Here is a 23,454-nt window from a genome sequence, read left to right on the forward strand (position 1 = left end):
CCAGGGGCATAATTTGAAGAAACTTGGTAGAGGACTATAAGATGTCACTACATACCAAATTTGGTAGCCCTAGGCTACCAAAGTTTTCACAAAATAGGCCTTATATAAGCAAATTTTCAATTTTTGACCCCCGGGGCAGGGTCAACTTTGACCCCAGGAGCATAATTTGAACAAATTTGGAAGAGGTTCACCCCAGGAACATTCCTGAGAAATTTCATCAGAATTGGACCAGTAGTTTAGGAGAAGAAGATGTTTAGAAAAAGAAAAAGTTAACGCACAGACGGACACACGACGGACACAGGACCATGACATAAGCCCCGCTGGCCTCTGGCCAGTTGAGCTAAAAATATGAAAAACTTTTAAAGTTATCGCAGGATCCAGAAAAGTGTGACAGACAGACTGACTGACTGACTGACTGACTGACTGACTGACAGACTGACTAACAGACTGACTGACAGACAGACAGACAGACAGTCAGACAGTCAGACAGTCAGACAGTCAGACAGACAGACAGACAGACAGACAGACAGACAGACAGACAGACAGACAGACAGACAGACAGACAGACAGACAGACAGACAGACAGACAGACAGACAGACCACAAAACATAAGTATGTTGTACAGTTGAGCTCAATATGTAGTAAACCTTTTCTCACAATGTTTTGTGTGTGATTTTATATGCATGTGTACTTCATTCTACAATTATATAGAGGCTTAAAATGTTTTGGTGTAAATTAACTCTGTTGCAATGCCATCCACTTCTCATCAATATACAGGGATAACACAACAATCTTAGTTTTTTTTATGACTCCTCATATAGTTTGTATTAACTGACCTGTTCATTACATGAGAACATACCTGTCACATAATCTGCCTTAAATCCCCTGTGACTGATAGTACCGTCTGTCCTCATTCTTATGTACATGCTGTTGCCATGGGAACGATACTTGGAAGGAAGTGGTAATGAGTTTCCACAATGCCTCAGGAGTTCCGGTGCAGCAGTTGATGTTCCATCATACACCTTGTAATATGGAGCAGTAAATAGGAGTTGGGCTCTGAGAAAACAGGGTTTAATGCCTGTGCACAAAACTTTCTGCTTTTATGATATTTTTTGTTTAAAGCAATTCACTTCTTAGCAAAAGTCCAGTTTTTGCGGGAAAGTGTCTTCCCTAATTTGCCTGCTCAGACTTCACAGGCAAATCTGGAACGAAACTTTATGCACATGCATTAAACCCTCTTTTCACAGAGCGAGTCTCATATTGATAAAAAAGAAATAATTTATTAATATATTTATATTATGATGAATATTTAAAATTTATAAAGACAATTTATTTAAGTACGGAATTGCCATGAAAATTTGATTTTAATAACAGTGCCACTCAAAGTATAGTAGTAGCAGCATACAAAAATATATCACAGCCATTCTTCCTTTTTTGTCATTTATACTTTATCAGGTATCATTTATTCTACAGTAAAAAGAAATACATCTTTGAAATGTGTTAAAGTTTACCAGATATGATATTAATTTAGTTCATTTCAATTCAATTTTTTTTTTTTCAATGGTCTTCAAATTTAATCACCTTTTCCTTAAAGGACTAAAAAACAGAATACAGCATTCCCTTATATATTGTATTATTACGAACCATCTTTATAAGCACCAAAACAGGATCACATGTCCTGTTGGGTTTCTGAAGCAATCACCACATAAGAAGCGTTCTAATTATCTCTCCAAAGATACCAAGAACTGGTATTTCCCAAGTACCCAACTATTATATCTCTATTAAAGAATTAGGCTTTAAAAAAAACTTAAGCTTAAATAAAAGATAAAAACATAATGAAACATAAAAAAGCTTAAAAGTCTGTCCTACCGCCACATAATCAAAAGTGCAATTTTCCGCGGTCTCAACATCAAAGTCAGCGAATGTGAGTTCCACCACGTGTCTGTCCTCCACCGTAATCAACCACTCACAGTCTGTGTTGGGCGGATATGGGCCCGGATAGTTCTTGGAAACTATGGACCCACTCTTCATGGAATGGTTCCCACCGCAACCTTTGAAAGAAAAAATACAGATAAGCCTACCTGTGGGAAATGTGTGCTTATAGTAAGGTCCCATATTGGCCTGCGAAGTCTGCACAGCTTCATCTGAAAGGATTCTTTCCAAACTCCAAGGAAAACTCCATACAAGCAGAAAGTGTTGTCCCTGATTAGCCAGTGCAGATTGCCCAATCTATTCTGGGACAATACTTTCAGATATGCATTAAACGCAGCTCAAATGTCAACAAGTCTTCCCCTTCATCATCATCCTCACCACAACTGCCATCATCATCAAGACGAAAGACAATGACAAGGACAAAATATTCACAAAATAGACGAAATTGCTAAAAATTAGCAACCACAAAATCAGTAACATCCAACATCATAAATACTAAAATTATATTATCTCAATAATAACCACTGACAAAACAAAAGAGCCATAACACCCTAAAGTGCTCAATTTTACTTGAGAAAATACTGTAGGTTTTTATTAGCATGAAGTGTTTAACTATGCCCATATAAGGAATGCTACTCCCCACCTTGGCCCCCATGTTTTTCAATGGAACAAAATATTTTTCAAAATGATTTTCAGACTTGGAAATAATACCATTGGTATAAATGTTTAAAGGAAGCTTTATGATGATAGAGCAACATAATGTGACTTCTAGTGTCCATAATTTTTTCCCATATCCATATACATTTAATGAAAACTAACTCATCACCTAGCAACTGTATTTAAACAGGGCTCAGGGAAAACCGAGCTTATTGCATGTGCGGGAAGTATCTCCCAGATTAGCCTTTGCATTTCTCACAATTTACTCAAGAACAACACTTTGCTCTTCTATAGAAATTTTAGTTGACAGGAAGTCTCTTCTTACTGAAACTCCACGAAAAGTATGAAGGAAAAAAAGAAAAAGTGCTGATCTTCATTTTAAGACTCTTCACTTTAATTTGATGAAATTTGGCCTTGATGGTTCACCATTGAAAACAGCCTATTCAGCCTGCACACTGTACCTCCTGTGTTGGCCTTATAGGAAGCGTTGAAACCATTGCCACTGCGGGACACGTCACTCTTGAACCTCACAAACATCACGTTACCCGTGGAGGCCAGTGTCTGGGCAGTGCTCTGCTTGTGGCACAGTTTAGCAAGCTGTGGGGACGAGTCATCTGGACCGCCGTAGACCTAGGGAGGAGAAACTAAAGTTAAGGACCCAGTATTAAGACCATTCTTATTTTTGTTCTCAACTCAGAATATGGGATTTGAGTATCCACTCAGCTGAGGATTGAGATTTTCGGTCAGATTACAAAAATCTCAATTTTCAGCTGTAATAATATGCACATATTCCTCATAAAACTCATGGTTTAGTCCTTAAAACTGAAAAAAGATTATTTGAAAACCAAATTAGCGAGATGGTCACAAAGTCGTCTCAACAATTGAGAAAAAAATCAAAGTTGAGTTTGAATATTGACATAGGTATATTTGTGATACAAGGCCCATGGATGAAGCATGTGTAAATCTAAGGGATGACAGTAAATACTCAAGATTTGTGGCAATGGTCAATAACTGTAAATCATTATGATAAATAATTAACTCTTTCAGTGCGGGAACCGAATTTTAAAGGCCTTTGCAAACAGTTTGGATCCAGATGAGACGCCACAAAACGGGCGTCTCATCTGGATCCAAACTGTTTGCTATTCTGATAGTATTCTTTGAAAACAAGATGTGTTTGTGAAACACAATGTCCCCCTATATGATGTTTGACCTTGAAGGATAACCTTGACCCCTATATGATGTTTGACCTTGAAGGATGACCTTGACCTTGACCCTTCACCACTCAAAATGTGCAGCTCCATGAGATACACATGCATTTCAAATATAAAATTGCTAGCTTCAATATTGCAGAAGTGACATTACATGAGCAATTTTGACCCAAATATTTGACCTTGAAGGATGACCTTGACCTTTCACCACTCAAAATGTGCAGCTCCATGAGATACACATGCATGCCAAATATCAAGTTGCTATCTTCAATATTGCAAAAGTATTCATAAAATAAGCGATTTGGGCCACATATATTTGACCTCTGACCTTGAAGGATGACCTTGACCTTGAACTTTCACCACTCAAAATGTGCAGCTCCATGAGATACACATGCATGCCAAATATCAAGTTCCTATCTTCAATATTGCAAAAGTACTCATAAAATGAGCGATTTTGGCCACATATATTTGACATCTGACCTTGAAGGTTGACCTTGACCTTGACCTTTCACCACTCAAAATGTGCAGCTCCATGAGATACACATGCATGCCAAATATCAAATTGCTATCTTGAATATTGAAATACTGCAAAAGTGTACATTAAATGAGCGATTTTGACCCATATATTTGACCTTTGACCTTGAAGGATGACCTTGACCTTTCACCACTCAAAATGTGCAGCTCCATGAGATACATATGCATGCCAAATATCAAGTTGATATCTTCAATATTGCAAAAGTTATTGCAAATGTTAAAGTTGGCGCAAACCAACCAACCAACCAACCAACAGACCAACAGACAGGGCAAAAACAATATGTCCCCCACTACTATAGTGGGGGACATAAAAATTCGAAGAAAATGCTAATTTTAGAAATTCAGCAGACGACATTTTAGCAGACGACAAATTTCCCAGCATGAAAAGGGTTAACTGCAGGCATGTGAGATAATTATGTGTATTTGGAAAGAGTCAATACCGGTTCATGTTTACCATTGTACATAATAACTTAGTATTTTCTCGATAAAAACCAATTAATGTTTTAAGGTTACGGTCACCAATATTTGTTTTAAGAGAATATTTAGTTATGACTGCACATCCAAATGTTTTTATGAAACTACAAAGCTTAAAAATTTTACTTGATGCAGGCATCATAACTATGTACATCAGCTTCTTATTGTTTGTAAAACTACAGAGCAGTGTAACTAAATTATTATTGATTTCAATGTCATTATTATGTACATGTGCTATATATTATTCTCTGTATACAACTACAACACTAATATTACCTCCAACACATCATATCTACATGAACTGTGAGACTCTAGATCAAACGTGTGGATGGTGAGCTGAACAAACGAGTCTGTGTCTGCAACGATCGTCCACTCACACTGACGCATGTGTGGGTATGGGTTGGGGAAGTTTGGGCTCGTAAAATATCCTGTTGGAGTTCGGAAGTATCCGCCACAACCTTTTAAGGAAAATATCAACAGTTGGCTTCAAGTTAAAGCTAGCGACAATATTAATCAATTTTGTATGCTTTGAATCTGATTATAATGAAATGCTACAATTTAATAACTTATTTCAAAACATAAAAACGTTTATGCACCAAAACCTGTTAATATAAATATAAGCTCATAATTGTGCAGTTTCAGTATGCAAACAGTATTAGTACAACACCCAAAACACAAAAGCTAAACAGAGGGCGTACACAAGTTTACATAATCTACAAAAAGGAAATAACAGACACAGATTTATCCTAATAACCTCAACTTTTAGATCATGTGACAAGCTCCCTTACCATTAGTAACATACTCCAGCCTAAATCCATTTCTGGCCATAGAATAATCAGACTTAAAGTTGATCCACACCTTGTCCTGCGTGGAAGCCACTGGTGGGGGGATGTTAGTCCCACAAAATCTTCCCAGTGTTGGTGAAGTCGGCAGATTTCCGTCATTTATCTGATGAGAAAGCAATATAGATGAGACATTAAACAAGAATAATAGCAGGTTTCTTTCATTGTCAAGGCTTTGTATAAATAAATTGACTGCTCAGCATTGTACATTTGATACACTTATTTAAGGATAAAACCAAATCATTTCTTGTTTGATCAAAAGCATCTGTCCTAAATCGTCAAAAGTATTTACCTTTGCATAGATTTGAATTCAAACAAATTAAGGAGCTGGTTTGTATGCATGTGCATTAAGTATCAACCCAGATTAGCCTGTGCTGTCAACATAATAGTGTATGCCACTTACTGCATTAGCCTGTGCTGTCAACATAATCTTGTATGCTACTTACTGCATTTAAGGAATTTTTTGTTGAAAGCATGCCTGTTTTAAACACATCCAGTTTAGAAGGAAAGTGTAGTCCTTGATTAGCCTATGCAAACAACACAGGCTGATCTGAAACGATACTTTACGCTCACTCATTAAAACTGTTGTTTTTTCCAGAGACCAATTCAAATGCCTCAATCTATCAATGATCAATCAGAAAAAATTGTTTCATACTCATGTTTCGCAATGTTCATTAAAAAAAATTGTTATTATAAAAAAAGTGTGTGAATGTACATTATAATAAAATTTTCCCCAAAATGAAAGGCCATGCCCTTTCCCCAAATCAAGAAAAAAAGCCCTGGATGCAAAATAGCACAAGCCAGAAGACTGATACACAAAATTTACAAGCGTAGTATTCCAAATGAGCGTACCTTCAGATAGTCATACGTGCAGTTGCGGTGGGTCTCCACGTCAAAGTGTGAGAACGAGATGTTCACAGAGTTTCCCAACGCAGCATTGATTATCCACGTGCAGTTGCGGTTGTGAGGGTAGGCATTCGGGAAATTTGGGCTTTCTATTACACCGCTATATGCCGTCTGGTTGTTTGAGCATGCTACAAGAGCACAGAGTGTATTAATCAAAGGTCATTGGCAAGGGATTTTTTCTGGCCTTTGTATCTTCTTTGGAAGACATTCGTGTTTCTGTGTAAAAGTTACCAGAAGGTATAAATATACAATATTAAAAAACTATATATAAATGATGGTTTAAACAAATTAAGAGAAAAGACATAGAATGTACACATCAAACAATAACGATTTTAAAAATTGTATTAATATTCCACAAGGCAACAAGCCAAGTATTTTCCAAAATTTACGATCTACGGTGTGTTTTTTTCAACATTTTGGGAATGGAGCCAGGTCCCATTGGATTGGGAAAAATCGCTGCGTTTTTACTAAAAGTGGTAAATAGTTTTGTTGTTGTTTTACTTCAAATGCTTCAAAATTGAGAAAAAGTGTTTTCAATATTATTTTTACCAATGTGTAATTTATAGAGCTGGATGGGAGATGATCTAAATATTGAAAGCTAAAAAAAAGATGTGTTTGTTTCGGGGGCAGGGGGGTTCCATTTAGAAAAAATATATACTTTTGTCCATTGGGAATATTTAAGAATACTGGCCCCCAAATTTGAACGAAAAAAAAAGTTCATTTTCAACTAAAACATACAGTTATCATGTAAACAATTCGCAAATTTTAAAACTGCATCACATTGAACATAAAATACTTTTAAATTCAAAATATTTACTTCTTAAACATGGAATATTTGACCTAATTTATAGTCAAATTGAATTTGTAAACAATTACTTACAGCTGACATAGTGTGCCAAAAATCCCCGCCCACCCACTGAGTAGTCTGTGTTGTACAAGATCCACAGTGAGTTGCCTTTGGACGTGACCATATCTGGAATAGTTCTTCCACAAAACCTCCCCAATAACGGGCCATGTGCATTGGAGTCTCTAACCTAACAACAACAACAAAAACTCTTGTACTAATATTATTATATGATAATACAAATTCTAACACATCAAATGGAAATAGCTGCATTCTATTTGTTTAAACATTTAAAATTATTCTGGAACAATTTTCAATGTAATGGTAAGAACGTGTCCTGATACAAACTAATATTCTTATAAAGAAATAAAATACATGTTCCTGTATAACAATTTCTGTTTTGACATTTCTACAGATGTCATATCTACTGATTTATCTGTACAATCCAAACATAACTAAGGGCTGCCTATTCCTATGCAGTGAAATCATCCTGTAAATGTCACGCAATGTCATATATATTCCGAGAGTCACCCACCTCCACATAGTCATAGCTACAGTTGGCATGAAGTTCAAGGTCAAGGTCAACAAAGGTCAGCAGGATAGTGCTGCCACGGGATACAGTGATGGTGAAGATACACTCTGCATTGTGACCATAAGGGTTGGGGTAGTTGGGTGATATAAAACTTCCCGTTGGTGTAGTCAGGTCAGCACCGCAGCCTGTAGCAGTCGAGTCGTAGAAAATCCTAGACAGGAAAATGTATATGGATGATGACATGATTTTTATACACATTTTTCATTGGTTTAGACCATGGATGGAAACAAACTGAAATTTAATATCATAGAATGTTTGGCTTTCCCTGGGTTTTATGTACAACAATATTAAGTCCCAGTTCCTTACTTTATTTGAGTTGCTATCATGATATGCTATGTATGCCTTGAACAACAGTTACTACTATTTGAATTGTTAACATTCAGTTTAAAATTCAATGTTCAGTCTGCCGAAAGAGTGCCAATGTTTACCTCATTAAATGACATTAGCTATAAACATATGTTATCTTTAAATATAAACTCTCAGATAATATTAGGAAGGTAAATTTTTAATTGAATCCGAGCAACTTATTATTTAACCACTTTTTCCATAGCTGCAATAAATGTAGGTAACTCTCCAACCCCTTGTAGATTCTGTTGATTATATTAAAGGGTACGATAACAGTTGTCTCTCCAATAATTGTTCATACTTGGACTGTCAAAACCGTATGTATTCGACAAACGGATGTAATATATTGGAAGGTCACAAGGTGCTAATGAAGACAGCTCATCAGATGATATTAATAAGTATATAATAATATAGCATATTCAATTACTCACAATCCAATAACTGTTTAAAATCGGAAATGAAACCTTTTAAAAAAACAAAAGGATGCAAGAATATATGAACCTGAAACCAGGGGCAGATCTGGAGTTGTCTGTTCGCAGCTTGATGTACATCCTGTTGCTATGAGAAACGATAATCCTGTCAATGGTGGTTCCACAGTACTTGCCAACCAATGGCGACGAGGGAAACCCACCATTTCTGGAAAGGAATCGAGACAAAAACTATAGTTTAAAGTTTACAAAAATAAACATTTCAATTTGTAAACTTCATGAAGAAAGCTTTGCATGTTATAACGTTTCACATATACCTATATATGAATACCTTTCCCTGATTAATTAACCTAAATAGATGCACTGTGCATTTAAATAAATAATGGCATGTAAAGAGATATTACACAAATATTTATGAAAATTAAATAAAAAAAGTCGTAGCTGATGAGAGCTTACATAAAAACACACATTTTGAGTTAACAGAAATTGGTTTAAACCTATTTAGTTTAGCTTCATTGTATTTAAAGCCGAAGGCTAATTGAAACACTCTTGAGTCCATTTCCTGGGTAGAACCAGTACTTGGTGTCTTTACAGAAATCCTTATACCTGATCTCAAGGTAGTCGAAGTTGCAGAGCGGGTGGTTTTCCAGGTTGAAGTCCGTGACATTGAGCAATATCTGGTATCCATCAGGGGCAGTGATTGTCCATGTGCACTGACGCTCATGTGGGTAACCATCAGGGAAGTTGGGGCTCGTTATGACCCCAGTTGCATCTGACAAGTCACTTCCGCACACTGAATTATGCATGAAAAAGCTGACAAAATTTATATGTAAATGCAAATGTTTTACATTTTACACATATTTCAATGTACATGATGACTATAACATGGTTGCCAATGAATATGCTATGTCTTATGCACTGATATTTGCCTAAGAAGAATTAGACTTTAATTGACATTAATAAAAAGATTATCATTTCAACAAAAGCTGAGTCACAGCATACATAAATATATAACCACTTTTTCTTATTTGTAATACAATTCACTTCTTATAAAAAAAAACAATATGATAATTGTTTAATTTCATTTACAAACTATGTATTACATCCAAGAATGTCCATTTGGATTCGTTATAATATATTGAGTTAAATTCCCTGTATTTTCCAATTTGTATGCCAGTTATTTAAATTCTCTGATTTTCCTCTCAGGGAATTGTTATCATAACAAATGCAAAAATTAAGATTATAACAAGACGGACTTCTATAAACATAAACTGCTGCCCCATAGTTGAATCCTGCACAAATTCTATTGCTAGTTGATTCTGAACAAACTGAGCCTCGTTCTGGCTAAACTGGGCTTAATGCATGTGGCTAAAGGGTCAACCAAAATTAGACTGTGCAGTTTGTACGGACTTAAAAAGCTGAAAGTGTCTTCTCTGATACACCTGTCGGACTGCACAGACTCACAGGCTAATCTGAAAAGAAACTTTATGCACATGGGCTAAAATGAGTCGCGTTCTGAGAAAACTGGGCATAATGCATGTGCGTAAAGGACGTCCCAGATTAGCCTGTGCAGTCCGCACAGGCTAATCAGGGACGACACTTTACGCCTAAATGGGATTTTTGCTAAGAAGAGACTTCATTTAAACGAAGAATGTCATAAAAGCAGAAAGTGTTGTCCCTGATTAGCCTGTGCAGACTGCACAGGCTAATCTGGTACAATACTTTACGCACATGCATTATGCAAATTTTTCCCCAAAAAGAGCTAAAATGATCTACTGTTTGAGCATGTGTACGCACATGTTGATGCGTTGAGGCCCACATAGGAGGCTGCGAACCCCTCGTGAGACACACTGGAGTCAGACTCAAACAGCACGGTCAGCTCGTTGTTAGTGGACGTGATCACAGGAGGGATGTTAGAGCCACAGTACCTGGGAACACAAGCATTCCAAGAATGTTTAATCAGGACTTGTTTTTTGGGGCTATTTAAATTGTTCAACATTATCAAGACTACTTCAGTATATTTGTTGTAAGACGATGTGATCACAGGCGTGATGGTCGATGCACAGTATCTGGGAAAGCATGCAGTCAAAGAATGTTTTATGTCCCTTTACCACTCAGATAAATACTTTGATGCATGAGTAGTCCCTGCAGGTGTAGTCTCTACACAAATTAAATTAAATTTAAAACCTTTCTTACTAGATTCATGTTTTAAAGGCTTCATTTTCAACCATTAGGTACTAAAGTGCAGCAAAGAATATAATATCTGGTTTTATGCTGGTTGTGTATAGTCTTTTTCACTTTGCTTGTGAGTGGGAAAGGGTAAAAGCCTTTTTTTTTGCTATTTTGATTTTTCAAACAGTTTTTCAATCACATCAAAGCAGTCAGCTAACCTACTCACACCTTTCATTAACAAACTTGATATTCAGTACTTAAAGCACATACATATGGCAGTAACTGAAAACTGAACTATTTCAAGTTACGGCAGGCGATAAAGTATCTGTATGAAAAACCGTAAAGCTGTGTTTGCCAAAAACATAACATCAGATTAAAAATTACATATAAGATATTTTACAATAACTTTACAGTTATGTACTAATGCTTGGCAATTGCTGTTTAAAGTCACCAATGTGCATAATGAGGATTTATAACAACAGTAAACATTATTGTTCTAAAATTCTAGTATTACTTTATCTTGAGCAATATAAAATACATAAATTGAGCTGCTCTCTGGAAAAACTGGGCTTTATAGATGTGTGTCATTCTGAATAGCCTGTGCAGTCTGCATTTTCAGAATAGACTGGATTTATGTTTAGAAAAGACTTCTTTTAAACAATAAATTCCAGAAAAGCTGAAAAAGTCATCCCTGATTAGCCTGTGTAGTCTGCACATTTCATTCCAAATACTGTCCGCTTTTATGGAAATTATTGTTTAAATAGTCCTTTCTAAACAAAAATACATTGTAGGTGAAAAGTTTTGCCCAATCTGGTACAATAGTTTCCACATGCACATTAGGTCCAGTTTTTCCAGAGACCTGCTAAAATGTCAGGTTAAGGCAGTTGTACTGCAGCTTACTGAAAAAAATAATATTTATTAATCACCTGCCATACCGCTTACCATGTAATATAACCATTATGAATATTTTTATCTTACACATGTTTAATATACTTTTAAAGGGTTTTCATTGGCTTATTTTCTTTTGATTGACCTATCGCATTTTGTTATTTTGCTGAAATGACGTCATAAAATGTAAACAACATTCGGGATTTATCATTATGTTTGCGTAAATATTTATTTAGTTTGCTCATTTAAAAGCATGGGATAAAAAAGATGTGACACTCGTCATTTCATACCATATTTTATTATATTCTTTTATATAATATATATATCGTATCCTGTAGGATACTTAAGTGAACATTTCCATCATTAAAAATTGACAAATGCCATGTGTTGATGCAGATTCTTAAAAACAGGAAAGCTTAATAACAAATACAAATAAAATATTACAACACTATAGAGAAAGTTCAAGAATGCCACCTACCGTCCAATACAACAGGAGTTTACAGCCGAGCTGTTATCACGTACCATCACAGCATAAAAGTGTACAAAAGTAGCAGCTTAATAACACAAACAAATTCAATATCAAAATACTATAGTTTACAGTGAGATCACAAAAGATACCTACCGTCCAATACGACTGGAATTTACAGCCGTGCTGTTGTCATACACAGTGACTGCGTCATAGCGACAGTTGACATGGTCCTCCATACTGAATGTGTGAAACGTGAGACGAATCACGAGCCCTGGCGTAACGATGATGTTCCATGTGCAGTTCACACCGTGTGGGTACACGTTTGGATGTCCAGGAGACTGGATAGAGCCTGTAAGGGTGGCGATATTGGAACAGGGTCACTCCAATATAAAGTGGATGACCAAGTCCAAAGCCAATAAATGCATATAATCTATAACTCGATATATAGTTCCATAATGAGATATAATCATGACTTCCAATTAAAAAATAAAAATTATATAAGCAGAATCAAGTAATTATCCAAATCCAAAATTTGAAATAAGATAAAGCGGTACATAAATCTGAAAAGAATATCATCACATACACAAATGTAACATATCTTGCACTTTAAGACAGAATAACAAAATATCTATGAAGCTGCAAGTTGATACACACAAAACAGAGATATTAGTTAATAATAATACCTGTACATTCTATTCAACTCCATAAGCGTTTATTCCAGTTATTAATGATGCTAAAGAAAAACACTGCACATAATCTGAAAGCATCTTACAGTTACAGTTGCAATCAAAATTAACCTTAGCAGTTTGATAATATTGAATTTTTGGTTTTGTGACATTATTTAATTATTTTCCATTAATACAGAGAAAATTGATGGGACAAATAAAATAATGACAACAAGATTGTTAATTTGCTTGGCATGAAATAGGGAGCCAAAAGCCAAGTCTATGCTTAAGATTTATTAAGTTACCTTTATTGAACACTTATCTGGCAGTTAATATACAAAAGAATTTTTAATAAACCCTTTAATGTTGTTGTTTACATCTTCAATACCTGTATTGGCTGTAAGCTGTCAACCAAATGTGCCTTACAAAGACTCATATACCTATTTTGGCTTTAAGCTGTCCACCACATGTGCCTTCCATAGACTCATAAACCTGTATTGGCTGTAAGCTGTCCACCACACGTGCCTTCCATAGACTCATATACCTGTATTGGCTGTAAGCTGTCCACCACATGTGCCTTCCATAGAATCATATACCTATATTGGCTGTAAGCTGTCCCCCACACGTGCCTTCCATAGACTCATATACCTGTATTGGTTGTAAGCTGTCCACCACATGTGCCTTCCATAGACTCATAAACCTGTATTGGCTGTAAGCTGTCCACCACATGTGCCTTCCATAGACTCATATACCTGTATTGGCTGTAAGCTGTCCACCACACGTGCCTTCCATAGACTCATAAACCTGTATTGGCTGTAAGCTGTCCACCACATGTGCCTTCCATAGACTCTGTATTGGCTGTAAGCTGTCCACCACATGTGCCTTCCATAGACTCTGTATTGGCTTTAAGCTGTCCACCACACGTGCCTTCCATAGACTCATATACCTGTATTGGCTGTAAACTGTCCACCACATGTGCCGTACATAGACTCATATACCTATATTGGCTTTAAGCTGTCCACCAAATGTGCCTTACATAGACTCATATACCTGTATTGGCTGTAAGCTGTCCACCACATGTGCCTTCCATAGACTCATATACCTATATTGGTTAAGCTGTCCACCACATGTGCCTTCCATAGACTCATATACCTATATTGGCTGTAAGCTGTCCACCAAATATGCCTTACATACACTCATATACCTGTATTGGCTGTAAGCTGTCCACCACATGTGCCTTCCATAGACTCATATACCGATATTGGTTAAGCTTTCCACCACATGTGCCTTCCATAGACTCATATACCTATATTGGCTGTAAGCTGTCCACCACATGTGCATTCCATAGACTCATATACCTGTATTTGTTGTAAGCTGTCCACCACATGTGTCTCCATAGACTCATTGACCTGTATTGGCTGTAAGCTGTCCACCACATGTGCCTTCCATAGACTCATATACCTGTATTGGCTGTAAGCTGTCCACCACATGTGCCTTCCATAGACTCATATACCTGTATTGGGTGTTAGCTGCCTACCACACGTGCCTTCCATAAACTCATATACCTGTATTGGCTGTAAGCTGTCCACCACATGTGCCTTCCATAGACTCATATACCTGTATTGGGTGTAAGCTGCCTACCACACTTGCCTTCCATAAACTCATATTCACTGTAACTCCAATATAGTGCGGTCCATTATTACGCTGTGTTCAATATAACGCGGGAGGGGCTTGGATCCCGTTTTTTCTCCAAACTTCCATTTCTGATTCAAATCCATGTTATGCAACTACTTGTATTTTCAGAAAATTCAAAGAAGCCGGCGATCACAGCTTGATTGCTTTATCCGTTTGTTTAACTGATTTTAATCGATTAGAGGTTAAACGACACTCAACAGCTAATTGGTGTTAATCTGTTGTGTAATGTCAATACAGGTGTGAAAACTCGCGAGTCGGTGTTTATTACATGTATTCCCTATCAGAGCGGTTCGGTGCGCTAATTTCAATAAGGTAAGTGCAAGCGTAATAATTATCAAATTAAAGTTATTTAAAACGATTACCTGTTTATGTGTTATATTTATTGTGTATTGTATTTCATTGTATAAACTATGGCTGTGTGTGTTATCGTTTATTATATGCTATACAAGCTTGATACATAAAAAGATCTTTGTGTATGTTTAATGTTTCAGTACGTATACGAAAAGGTAAATTAAAAAATCCTGCCAATTTATTTACATGCTAACGCAGTGTAATTGTTAACAGAGATTCACTTAAATTTTTGCCCGTTATCAGAAAGTCCACGGAAAGCACGTTTTTTCAGGGACCTAAACAGGTCCCTGATTTTTTTTACATGCTGCATATGACGCAATACAACATTACTTTGTACATGTATCGTATTGCATTCAATCTAAATTTAAATTCGCTTGTCCAATGAAAGCTGTGTCCCATAATGCACTGTACTATTTTTCTGAAAAATGGCAGAGGCATGTGAATTTGTTTACGAAATTCGTAAACATATTTCTTGTAATAAATGTTTAACATTATTTTTTCGTAAGTGATGTTGTAATTATATTGGATTATCGGACAAATGTGCACATTAGAAAAGCGGTATATATATTGTTATTGTTCGATACGATTTATATGCATGCATTTGCGGATGACAACACAGCATGACAATATAAATAAATAAGCTCAAAACTTATAACACTGTCCGTTTATAACGTTGTAGCGTGGCTTGGACCCCGTCATCCGCGTTATATTGGAGTTACAGTGTACCTGTATTGGCTGTAAGCTGTCCACCACACGTGCCTTCCATAGACTCATATACCTGTATTGGCTGTAAGCTGTCCACCACATGTGCCTTCCATAGACTCATATACCTGTATTGGCTGTAAGCTGTCCACCACATGTGCCTTCCATAGACTCATATACCAGTATTTGTTGTAAGCTGTCCCCCACACATGCCTTCCATAGACTCATATACCTGTATTGGCTGTAAGCTGTCCACCACATGTGCCTTCCATAGACTCATATACCTATATTGGTTGTAAGCTGTCCACGACATGTGCCTTCCATAGACTCATTTAACTATATTGGCTGCAAGCTGTCCACCACTTGTGCCTTCCATAGACTCATATACCTGTATTTGTTGTAAGCTGTCCACCACACGTGTCTTCATAGACTCATTGACCTGTTTTGGCTGTAAGCTGTCCACCACATGTGCCTTCCATAGACTCATATACCTGTATTGGCTGTAAGCTGTCCACCACATGTGCCTTCCATAGACTCATATACCTGTATTGGCTGTAAGCTGTCCACCACATGTGCCTTCCATAGACTCATATACCTGTATTGGCTGTAAGCTGTCCACCACATGTGCCTTCCATAGACTCATATACCTGTATTGGCTGTAAGCTGTCCACCACATGTGCCTTCCATAGACTCATATACCAGTATTTGTTGTAAGCTGTCCCCCACACATGCCTTCCATAGACTCATATACCTGTATTGGCTGTAAGCTGTCCACCACATGTGCCTTCCATAGACTCATATACCTATATTGGTTGTAAGCTGTCCACGACATGTGCCTTCCATAGACTCATTTAACTATATTGGCTGCAAGCTGTCCACCACTTGTGCCTTCCATAGACTCATATACCTGTATTTGTTGTAAGCTGTCCACCACACGTGTCTTCATAGACTCATTGACCTGTTTTGGCTGTAAGCTGTCCACCACATGTGCCTTCCATAGACTCATATACCTGTATTGGCTGTAAGCTGTCCACCACATGTGCCTTCCATAGACTCATATACCTGTATTGGCTGTAAGCTGTCCACCACATGTGCCTTCCATAGACTCATATACCTGTATTGGCTGTAAGCTGTCCACCACATGTGCCTTCCATAGACTCATATACCTGTATTGGCTGGAAGCTGTCCACCACATGTGCCTTCCATAGACTTATATACCTGTATTGGCTTTAAGCTGTCCCCCACACGTGCCTTCCATAGACTCATATACCTGTATTGGCTGTAAGCTGTCCACCACATGTGCCTTCCATAGACTCATATACCTGTATTTGTTGTAAGCTGTCCACCACACGTGTCTCCATAGACTCATTGACCTGTATTGGCTGTAAGCTGTCCACCACATGTGCCTTCCTTAGACTCATATACCTGTATTGGCTGTAAGCTGTCCACCACATGTGCCCGCATAGACTCATATACCTGTATTGGCTGTAAGCTGTCCACCACATGTGCCTTCCATTAACTCATATACCTGTATTGGCTGTAAGCTGTCCACCACACGTGCCTTCCAGAGCCTCATAGCGAGCCTCAAAGCCTAGATTCTCGTTTGAGCCATCTGTGACGAACTTTGCATACAGCATGTTTGAAGTTGTTGACACAGGATTTGGAATGCTCAAACCACAGTATGTGCCCAGAAGGGGGGAGGTTGCAGTCCCACCATCCCGAACCTGTTAGTGTATGGAAAGGTTAGGTTAAACAATATTCATTTAGTTATGCGTAAACAGATGCGGGCAATATAATGCATGTTTAACCTTCTTTTGACAAAATATGCTTAACATTAAGACTGCAAAGTAAAATTTGACAAAAATCAGAAAAAAGGTTGAGGCTTATGCTATGTCTGTTGTCTGAATGAAGAGGTATATAGTATAGATTAAGTGCACATACTTATGCCAGTAACTGCATAAGTTCTCCATCTAATTGGCACAGTCACCACACAGCTGAATACCTCTATATAGTCAAAGTTGCACGACTCCCCATTGGGTTCCTCAATGTCAAACGCAGTGAAGGTCAAGGTTATCCTGTTGCCTTCTGGGAGATTGATCAGGTACTCACACTGCCGGATTGCTAGGGTACTCAGGGGGTAGTTGGGAGAGCGGAGGATGCCAGTTGGCGATGTAAATAGACCTCCACATGCTTATAGTAAAAAAACACTATAATATTAATACATTTGTTTTTAAAGTAGATGTTAATACACTGTAACTCCAATATAGCGCGGTCAATGGGGTCCAAGCCGCGAAACAGCGTTATAACGGATCCGCGTTATAGGTTTTGCACATTTATCCAATAATCCAATAAAATTGCAACATCACTTAAAAATAATAATCTTGAACATTAATGACGATATATGTTTAAGAAATTCGTAAACACAACCGTACGCATAAATGCCATTTTCAGAAGTGTTAAGAGTACAGTGCATTATGGGGCAGAGCTTTCATTGGACGAGCGACTTTAAATTTAGATTGAATGCAATACGACTCATGTACAAACAATTATTTTATTGCGTCATACGCATGCAAAAAACGTGTTTCCCGGGGACTTTCTGATACCGCGCGAAAATGAAAGTGAAACTCTGTTAACAATTACCGGTACACTGCGTTCGCATGTAAATAAATCGTCTGCATTATTTAATTTCTTATACACGAACTGAAAGATTAAATTACATAATACTAGAATGATAATGAAATGACAGAAAAAGTTGTTTTATACAGTAGGCAGTATATTTCACAGCCGCTCATTTAATATAGTCAAACTGCAACCGTATCAAAGTAAGAATGTTTCAATCGTTTTAAATTACTTTAATTGTATTACTTTCCCGCTTGCACTTAACTTATGGAAATTATCGCACTGAACCGCTCTGATGAGGAATACATGTAATAAACACTGACACGCGAGTTTTTCACACCTTTATTGACATTACATAACAGATTAACACCCATTAGCTGTCGGTGTTGTTTAACCTCGAGGCGATTATAATCGGTTCAACGGACGGTTGAATAAAGCAATCAACATGTGATTGCCGCCATCTTTGAATTGTCTGAAAATACATGAAGTTGCATAATACGGATTTGAATCAGAAATCAAATGGAAGGTTGGAGAAAAAATGGGATCCAAGCACCCTCCGCGTTATATTGGATTCAGCGTTATAATGGAGCGCGTTATATTGGAGTTTCAGTGTATATACAGTTACTGTAATTGGATTCCAACTGGGGAGCATTTTCAAAGATCTTTTCTAGACATCAAGTAGAATGTGTCTTGTTCATAAACCTTCTCACAAAAGTACATAAGTCCTGCACCATAATTCCTTTGAGCATGGAATGTTACACGAGTGTAGACAAAGGTTAACACCATCTTCAAACCCCATTCCTACTCATCATGCCACAGACACAGTCTAAAGATTCCAACAACTTTTGTTAATATTTTCAAAAAGGTGTTAACAAAAAATATAAATAAATAGTTGGAACTTATTCTTTTCTTTACATTGAAGTACAATTCATGATTTAAGACCAATGATGTAATATTTCTACAGAAGCAAAGTGAAAATGGCTATATGTAACCAGCATAAAACCAGATCTGATCCTGCTCATTGGTATCTTAGTGTTCAAAATTAATGCCTAAAGAAGCTATGCAATACCAGCCCCAGCCAACTTACACACATCCCAGGTTGCACGGAACCCAGCTCTGGTCACTGAAGAATCTGACACAAACTTCACGTAAAGCATGTTGCCTGAGGTTGTCATGGGAGCAGGCAGGCTGTTGCCACAGTAACGACCCATCAATGGGGCACTCACAGTATTGCCAGCTCGAACCTTAGGAAATAATCATATTTAGCATTGACAAATAAACTCCAAGAAGTATCTTTTGGCTTGATTTTATTTAAACCTGAACAATTATGTCAACTGAATTCAATTGATGAGAATTAAAATGTAAATTATTCATTTTATGCTGAACAAGAGTTCTGGGTTAATGTTTGTAAAAAAAATAAGTAAGCATTTAGTTACTGACTGAATATTCTGACATTATCAGCCAGCCTTTCATTCATATGTTTTCTAGATACTATAGTCAAACAATCAATCCCTTCTTGACCCTTTTCAATTCAGAAGCAAAGTGAAAATGGCTATATGCAACCACAATCAAACCAAAAGTCTGCGAGTAACTAACATGCTGTTCAGGTATTATGCTGTTTACTGCTGCTCATTAGTATCGTAGGGTTTTTAATGAAGACTCTAAAACTTGAATCAAGTAAGAAAGGTCTAAAAAATGTATTTTCTAAGGGACTACACAAGTGTCCAAATGGGTATCTGAGCGTTAAACGGTTAAGAGCCATTAACAATCTGACCTCCACATAGTCATGCTGGCAGTTGATCTGTCCCTCTAGTTCCAGATTGGTGAAACGCAGTGTTATCCTGTCCACATGGTTCACAGTGACCGTCCACACACACTGGGCATCGTGGTTGTAAGCGTTGGGGTAGTTGGGTGACTGGAGAACGCCACTTTCTGAGGTATAGGCGCCACCGCAACCTGCGTCCACTGAAACGTGGGTTCATACTGTTATTTTCATTAGTAATTTATATATCAAGTGACCTGCTTTATAATTAAAACAAAGCAAACTGTCCACTCCAAAATGGTTTTGTATCATTTCCATTAGTAATTTACAGATTTAGTGAACAGATTTATAATGGCACCAAAGCAAATTGTCAAATGCAAAATATTTTTGTATCATTATTTCCATCTATAATGTACAGTCGATGGTGTATAACAGATAGGTAAGGACTTAGAGTCTCATTTCAACGTAAATACCATGCATTCAGTTATTATACCATAAACCTAGATAGACACATGTCTTTCCTATTGAAACATGCCAGCGGTTTTAAATTTCCGAAAAAATATTATTTGTTCACAGCACGAATTTCATGGTACACTGATTCAGCCATTACCGGATCGCTTAGGTCTTTATCGGATTACATGTGTATTGTGTTATTTCTTGAAATTTGACACAGCATTTGTAAAAGTAATTGCAATATATGTACATTTCCAGAAAGGAAATTCATTTCTGCATTTAATAAGACCAAGTTCATGGAAATCGCTGCACAATTGATGAAGTAATGGCTGTTTAAAGCAATGCACCCTATATTCGGTTCATTTTGAGTTGAATACCTTGTTATATAGATTTGATAGTGAAAAATATGTTTTCAGAGAAATCGAATTTTCGTTATAATTTGATTATTTTTCATTAAAAATGATGTTTTCACTAATTAATATCATAGCCACACGCTAACCACATGTGTATTGGACAACTTCAATTGAGTTTATATTTATTTTTAGACAATCCCCACATTCCTGAATATGGGTCACCACATGTCCGTCATTCACTAAATCCCGAGTTGCAGCTTTCATGCTTATTTTATATGGTACCTATCAATTTGGTTTCTGAGCATTCTTACTTTTGTAAAGGACACATAATACTAAAATATTACATCAATGAATATTATGTTTACCAAACAAAATCTGCAAAATTCAAGAAACCATTCGTCTGCAATTTTTCTGTTGTCACAAAAACGGTGCGTACATAAAGTGACCCTGTTTTGCTTTCGAAAAAAGAAACAGTTGTACACATTGACACACGTCAACAAAAACATGAATCGACTTAACAATGATAGGCTTTTTGTATTCAATTCATAGAAAACTATAAATCTTAACATAAATAAAAGTATTTTGCAAAAAACGTTTAACCTATCCGTTACTCACTAAAATCCACTATACACAAATCGAATGTATAGGTTAATTAAACTGATTTATAATGGGACTTAAGCAAACTTTGTATAGAGGCAATGCAACTGGTAAAATAAACATTTTACAGAGATACATTTATGTAATTAATAATATTATGCTATTTAGCATACATAAAAAATTGTCTGATTTTTGTTTATATTCGTAATATAAGGTCCCACTGATAATTTCTCACTATTTGGCATTCATCAAAAGGTTGTCTGATTTTTCGTTTTTTATAGCAATAGTAAATCATACTAGGTTGAGAGAGGTAAGTGATATGAAAGCCGTTGTCAGAGTAGGTGCTGTCTGAGTGGAACTTCACCCAGGCGTTGGGACCGGAGGTGGACAGAGGGGGAGGGGTGGTTGTGTTACAGAACCGCTGCAACAGAGGGCTGGTATCCAGGCCACCATCTCGAATCTGAAACAGTATTTATATATAGTATGGTGCTCTGGTGATCTTTAACAGCTTTCAATGGAAAGATTAGACAAACTTTGTAGTTTTCCAGTCATTGTAAGTATGCTCACACATGTCAGAAAATGACCACTGTACTTGTGGAATCATAGTTAAGGAAACAATGGTAGCATAAATAATTATATACAAGTTATAGTGGACTAACCTAATGATCCATTGATAGACAGTGCTGTGATCTACCAGCCAAACTAGCTGGGAAATGCAACATAAGCTTGTGCATGCACTAGAATCAGTTTTGGCACAATAAAAAAACATCCAACTGACATACATTTAACATTGAGAAATGTCAGAAATGGCATAACTGTCTTAAGTGTACATATATATTGGTCAATTTATGATAATTTCTATGAAATTCTGTCCAACTCTAATATCCACTGACAAATGGAGAGTGTCTAAAATAAAAAGTCATGATTTATTTTGAAATGCATGAGAAACTTATTTCCAAACCATATGTATTTGCATTATTTGGAAACAAGGTTTTTAAACAAGGGCTTTAAATGCTTTAGCAGCAATCATTTGAAAGTAATACCATATCAGTAGCAAATGGTAGTGCTAACAATGATACAAGCTGTAATACACAATACATATGAGTCACGTTCTGTGAAATCTGGGCTAACTGAATATCCACAAAGTGTTGTTAAAGATAAGTCTTCATGGACTGTGGGACAACACTTTCCGCCATAACTGGATTTTTGTTTCTAAGAGACTTCCTTCAAACAAAAAATTCCATAAACTGCACAGGCTTATCTGGAATGACACTTCATGCACATGCATTAAGCCCAGTTTTCCCAGAATTAGGCTTTAATATCTACCTCGAGGTAGTCATAGCTGCAGTTCGGATGGACTTCCATCTGCAAGGTGGCGAATGAGAAGATAATGCGGTTACCAGGGGAAACGCTGACCAACCAGACGCAGTCGCGGTCATGTGGGTAGTTGCCAGGGTAACCGGGGCTGGAGAAGTCGCCATGGTTACTGCCAGACAGGACACCTCCACACACTGCAACATAGAATGTATGGCATCAATTATAAACAACAGGAGTCTGTTTCTGTAAATGGTGAACATTTCTTCCAATAACGAATCACAAAAGCATAAACTGTGGAAACATCTACATTTTTGTATTTTGCTGCCTGGTAATCAGATCAGTATTTGTTAAATTGACTGTAAGGCAGTTGTGACCGGTCAAACTTCATTTGGACCAGCATGTTTTCTGAAAATAAATTCAAACAATAGGCAAAATATTTACTTGCTAACATATACAAGTTTTTTTCTGTCATGCATTTTTTTGTTGGGACTGGCAAATTGTTAAAGATGGCATTTTAAAGCAAGTTTCCAATAAACTGTCAGACCTGTACATTATAAGCATGTCTAAATTGACAGTTTTATCAATATTAACTGAATTTTAATTGGGCAAAAATTCTAACGAAATATTCTAAAATTTTCTATGCAAACAA

General features: G+C 36.9%; 1 protein-coding gene across 1 annotated transcript in view; it reads right to left on the bottom strand.

The window, feature by feature from the left end:
• Nucleotides 1–23,454, bottom strand: part of LOC127863354 (cubilin-like) — a 93,189-nt gene that overhangs the window by 45,089 nt on the left and 24,646 nt on the right. The window contains exons 17-34 of the mRNA XM_052402823.1: nucleotides 22,815–22,999; nucleotides 21,786–21,948; nucleotides 20,098–20,288; nucleotides 19,411–19,567; nucleotides 17,707–17,894; nucleotides 17,233–17,428; nucleotides 12,445–12,640; nucleotides 10,560–10,690; nucleotides 9,369–9,555; nucleotides 8,836–8,970; nucleotides 7,933–8,140; nucleotides 7,434–7,587; nucleotides 6,500–6,681; nucleotides 5,594–5,753; nucleotides 5,082–5,263; nucleotides 3,051–3,219; nucleotides 1,870–2,051; nucleotides 860–1,022 (exon numbers count right to left, since the gene is read on the bottom strand). Coding sequence (XP_052258783.1) covers nucleotides 860–1,022; nucleotides 1,870–2,051; nucleotides 3,051–3,219; nucleotides 5,082–5,263; nucleotides 5,594–5,753; nucleotides 6,500–6,681; nucleotides 7,434–7,587; nucleotides 7,933–8,140; nucleotides 8,836–8,970; nucleotides 9,369–9,555; nucleotides 10,560–10,690; nucleotides 12,445–12,640; nucleotides 17,233–17,428; nucleotides 17,707–17,894; nucleotides 19,411–19,567; nucleotides 20,098–20,288; nucleotides 21,786–21,948; nucleotides 22,815–22,999 — 3,129 coding nt within the window. The remainder of the gene's footprint in view (nucleotides 1–859; nucleotides 1,023–1,869; nucleotides 2,052–3,050; nucleotides 3,220–5,081; nucleotides 5,264–5,593; nucleotides 5,754–6,499; nucleotides 6,682–7,433; nucleotides 7,588–7,932; nucleotides 8,141–8,835; nucleotides 8,971–9,368; nucleotides 9,556–10,559; nucleotides 10,691–12,444; nucleotides 12,641–17,232; nucleotides 17,429–17,706; nucleotides 17,895–19,410; nucleotides 19,568–20,097; nucleotides 20,289–21,785; nucleotides 21,949–22,814; nucleotides 23,000–23,454) is intronic.

This window comes from Dreissena polymorpha, unplaced genomic scaffold (genome assembly GCF_020536995.1).
Source record: "Dreissena polymorpha isolate Duluth1 unplaced genomic scaffold, UMN_Dpol_1.0 chrUn006, whole genome shotgun sequence".
Taxonomy (NCBI): domain Eukaryota; kingdom Metazoa; phylum Mollusca; class Bivalvia; order Myida; family Dreissenidae; genus Dreissena; species Dreissena polymorpha.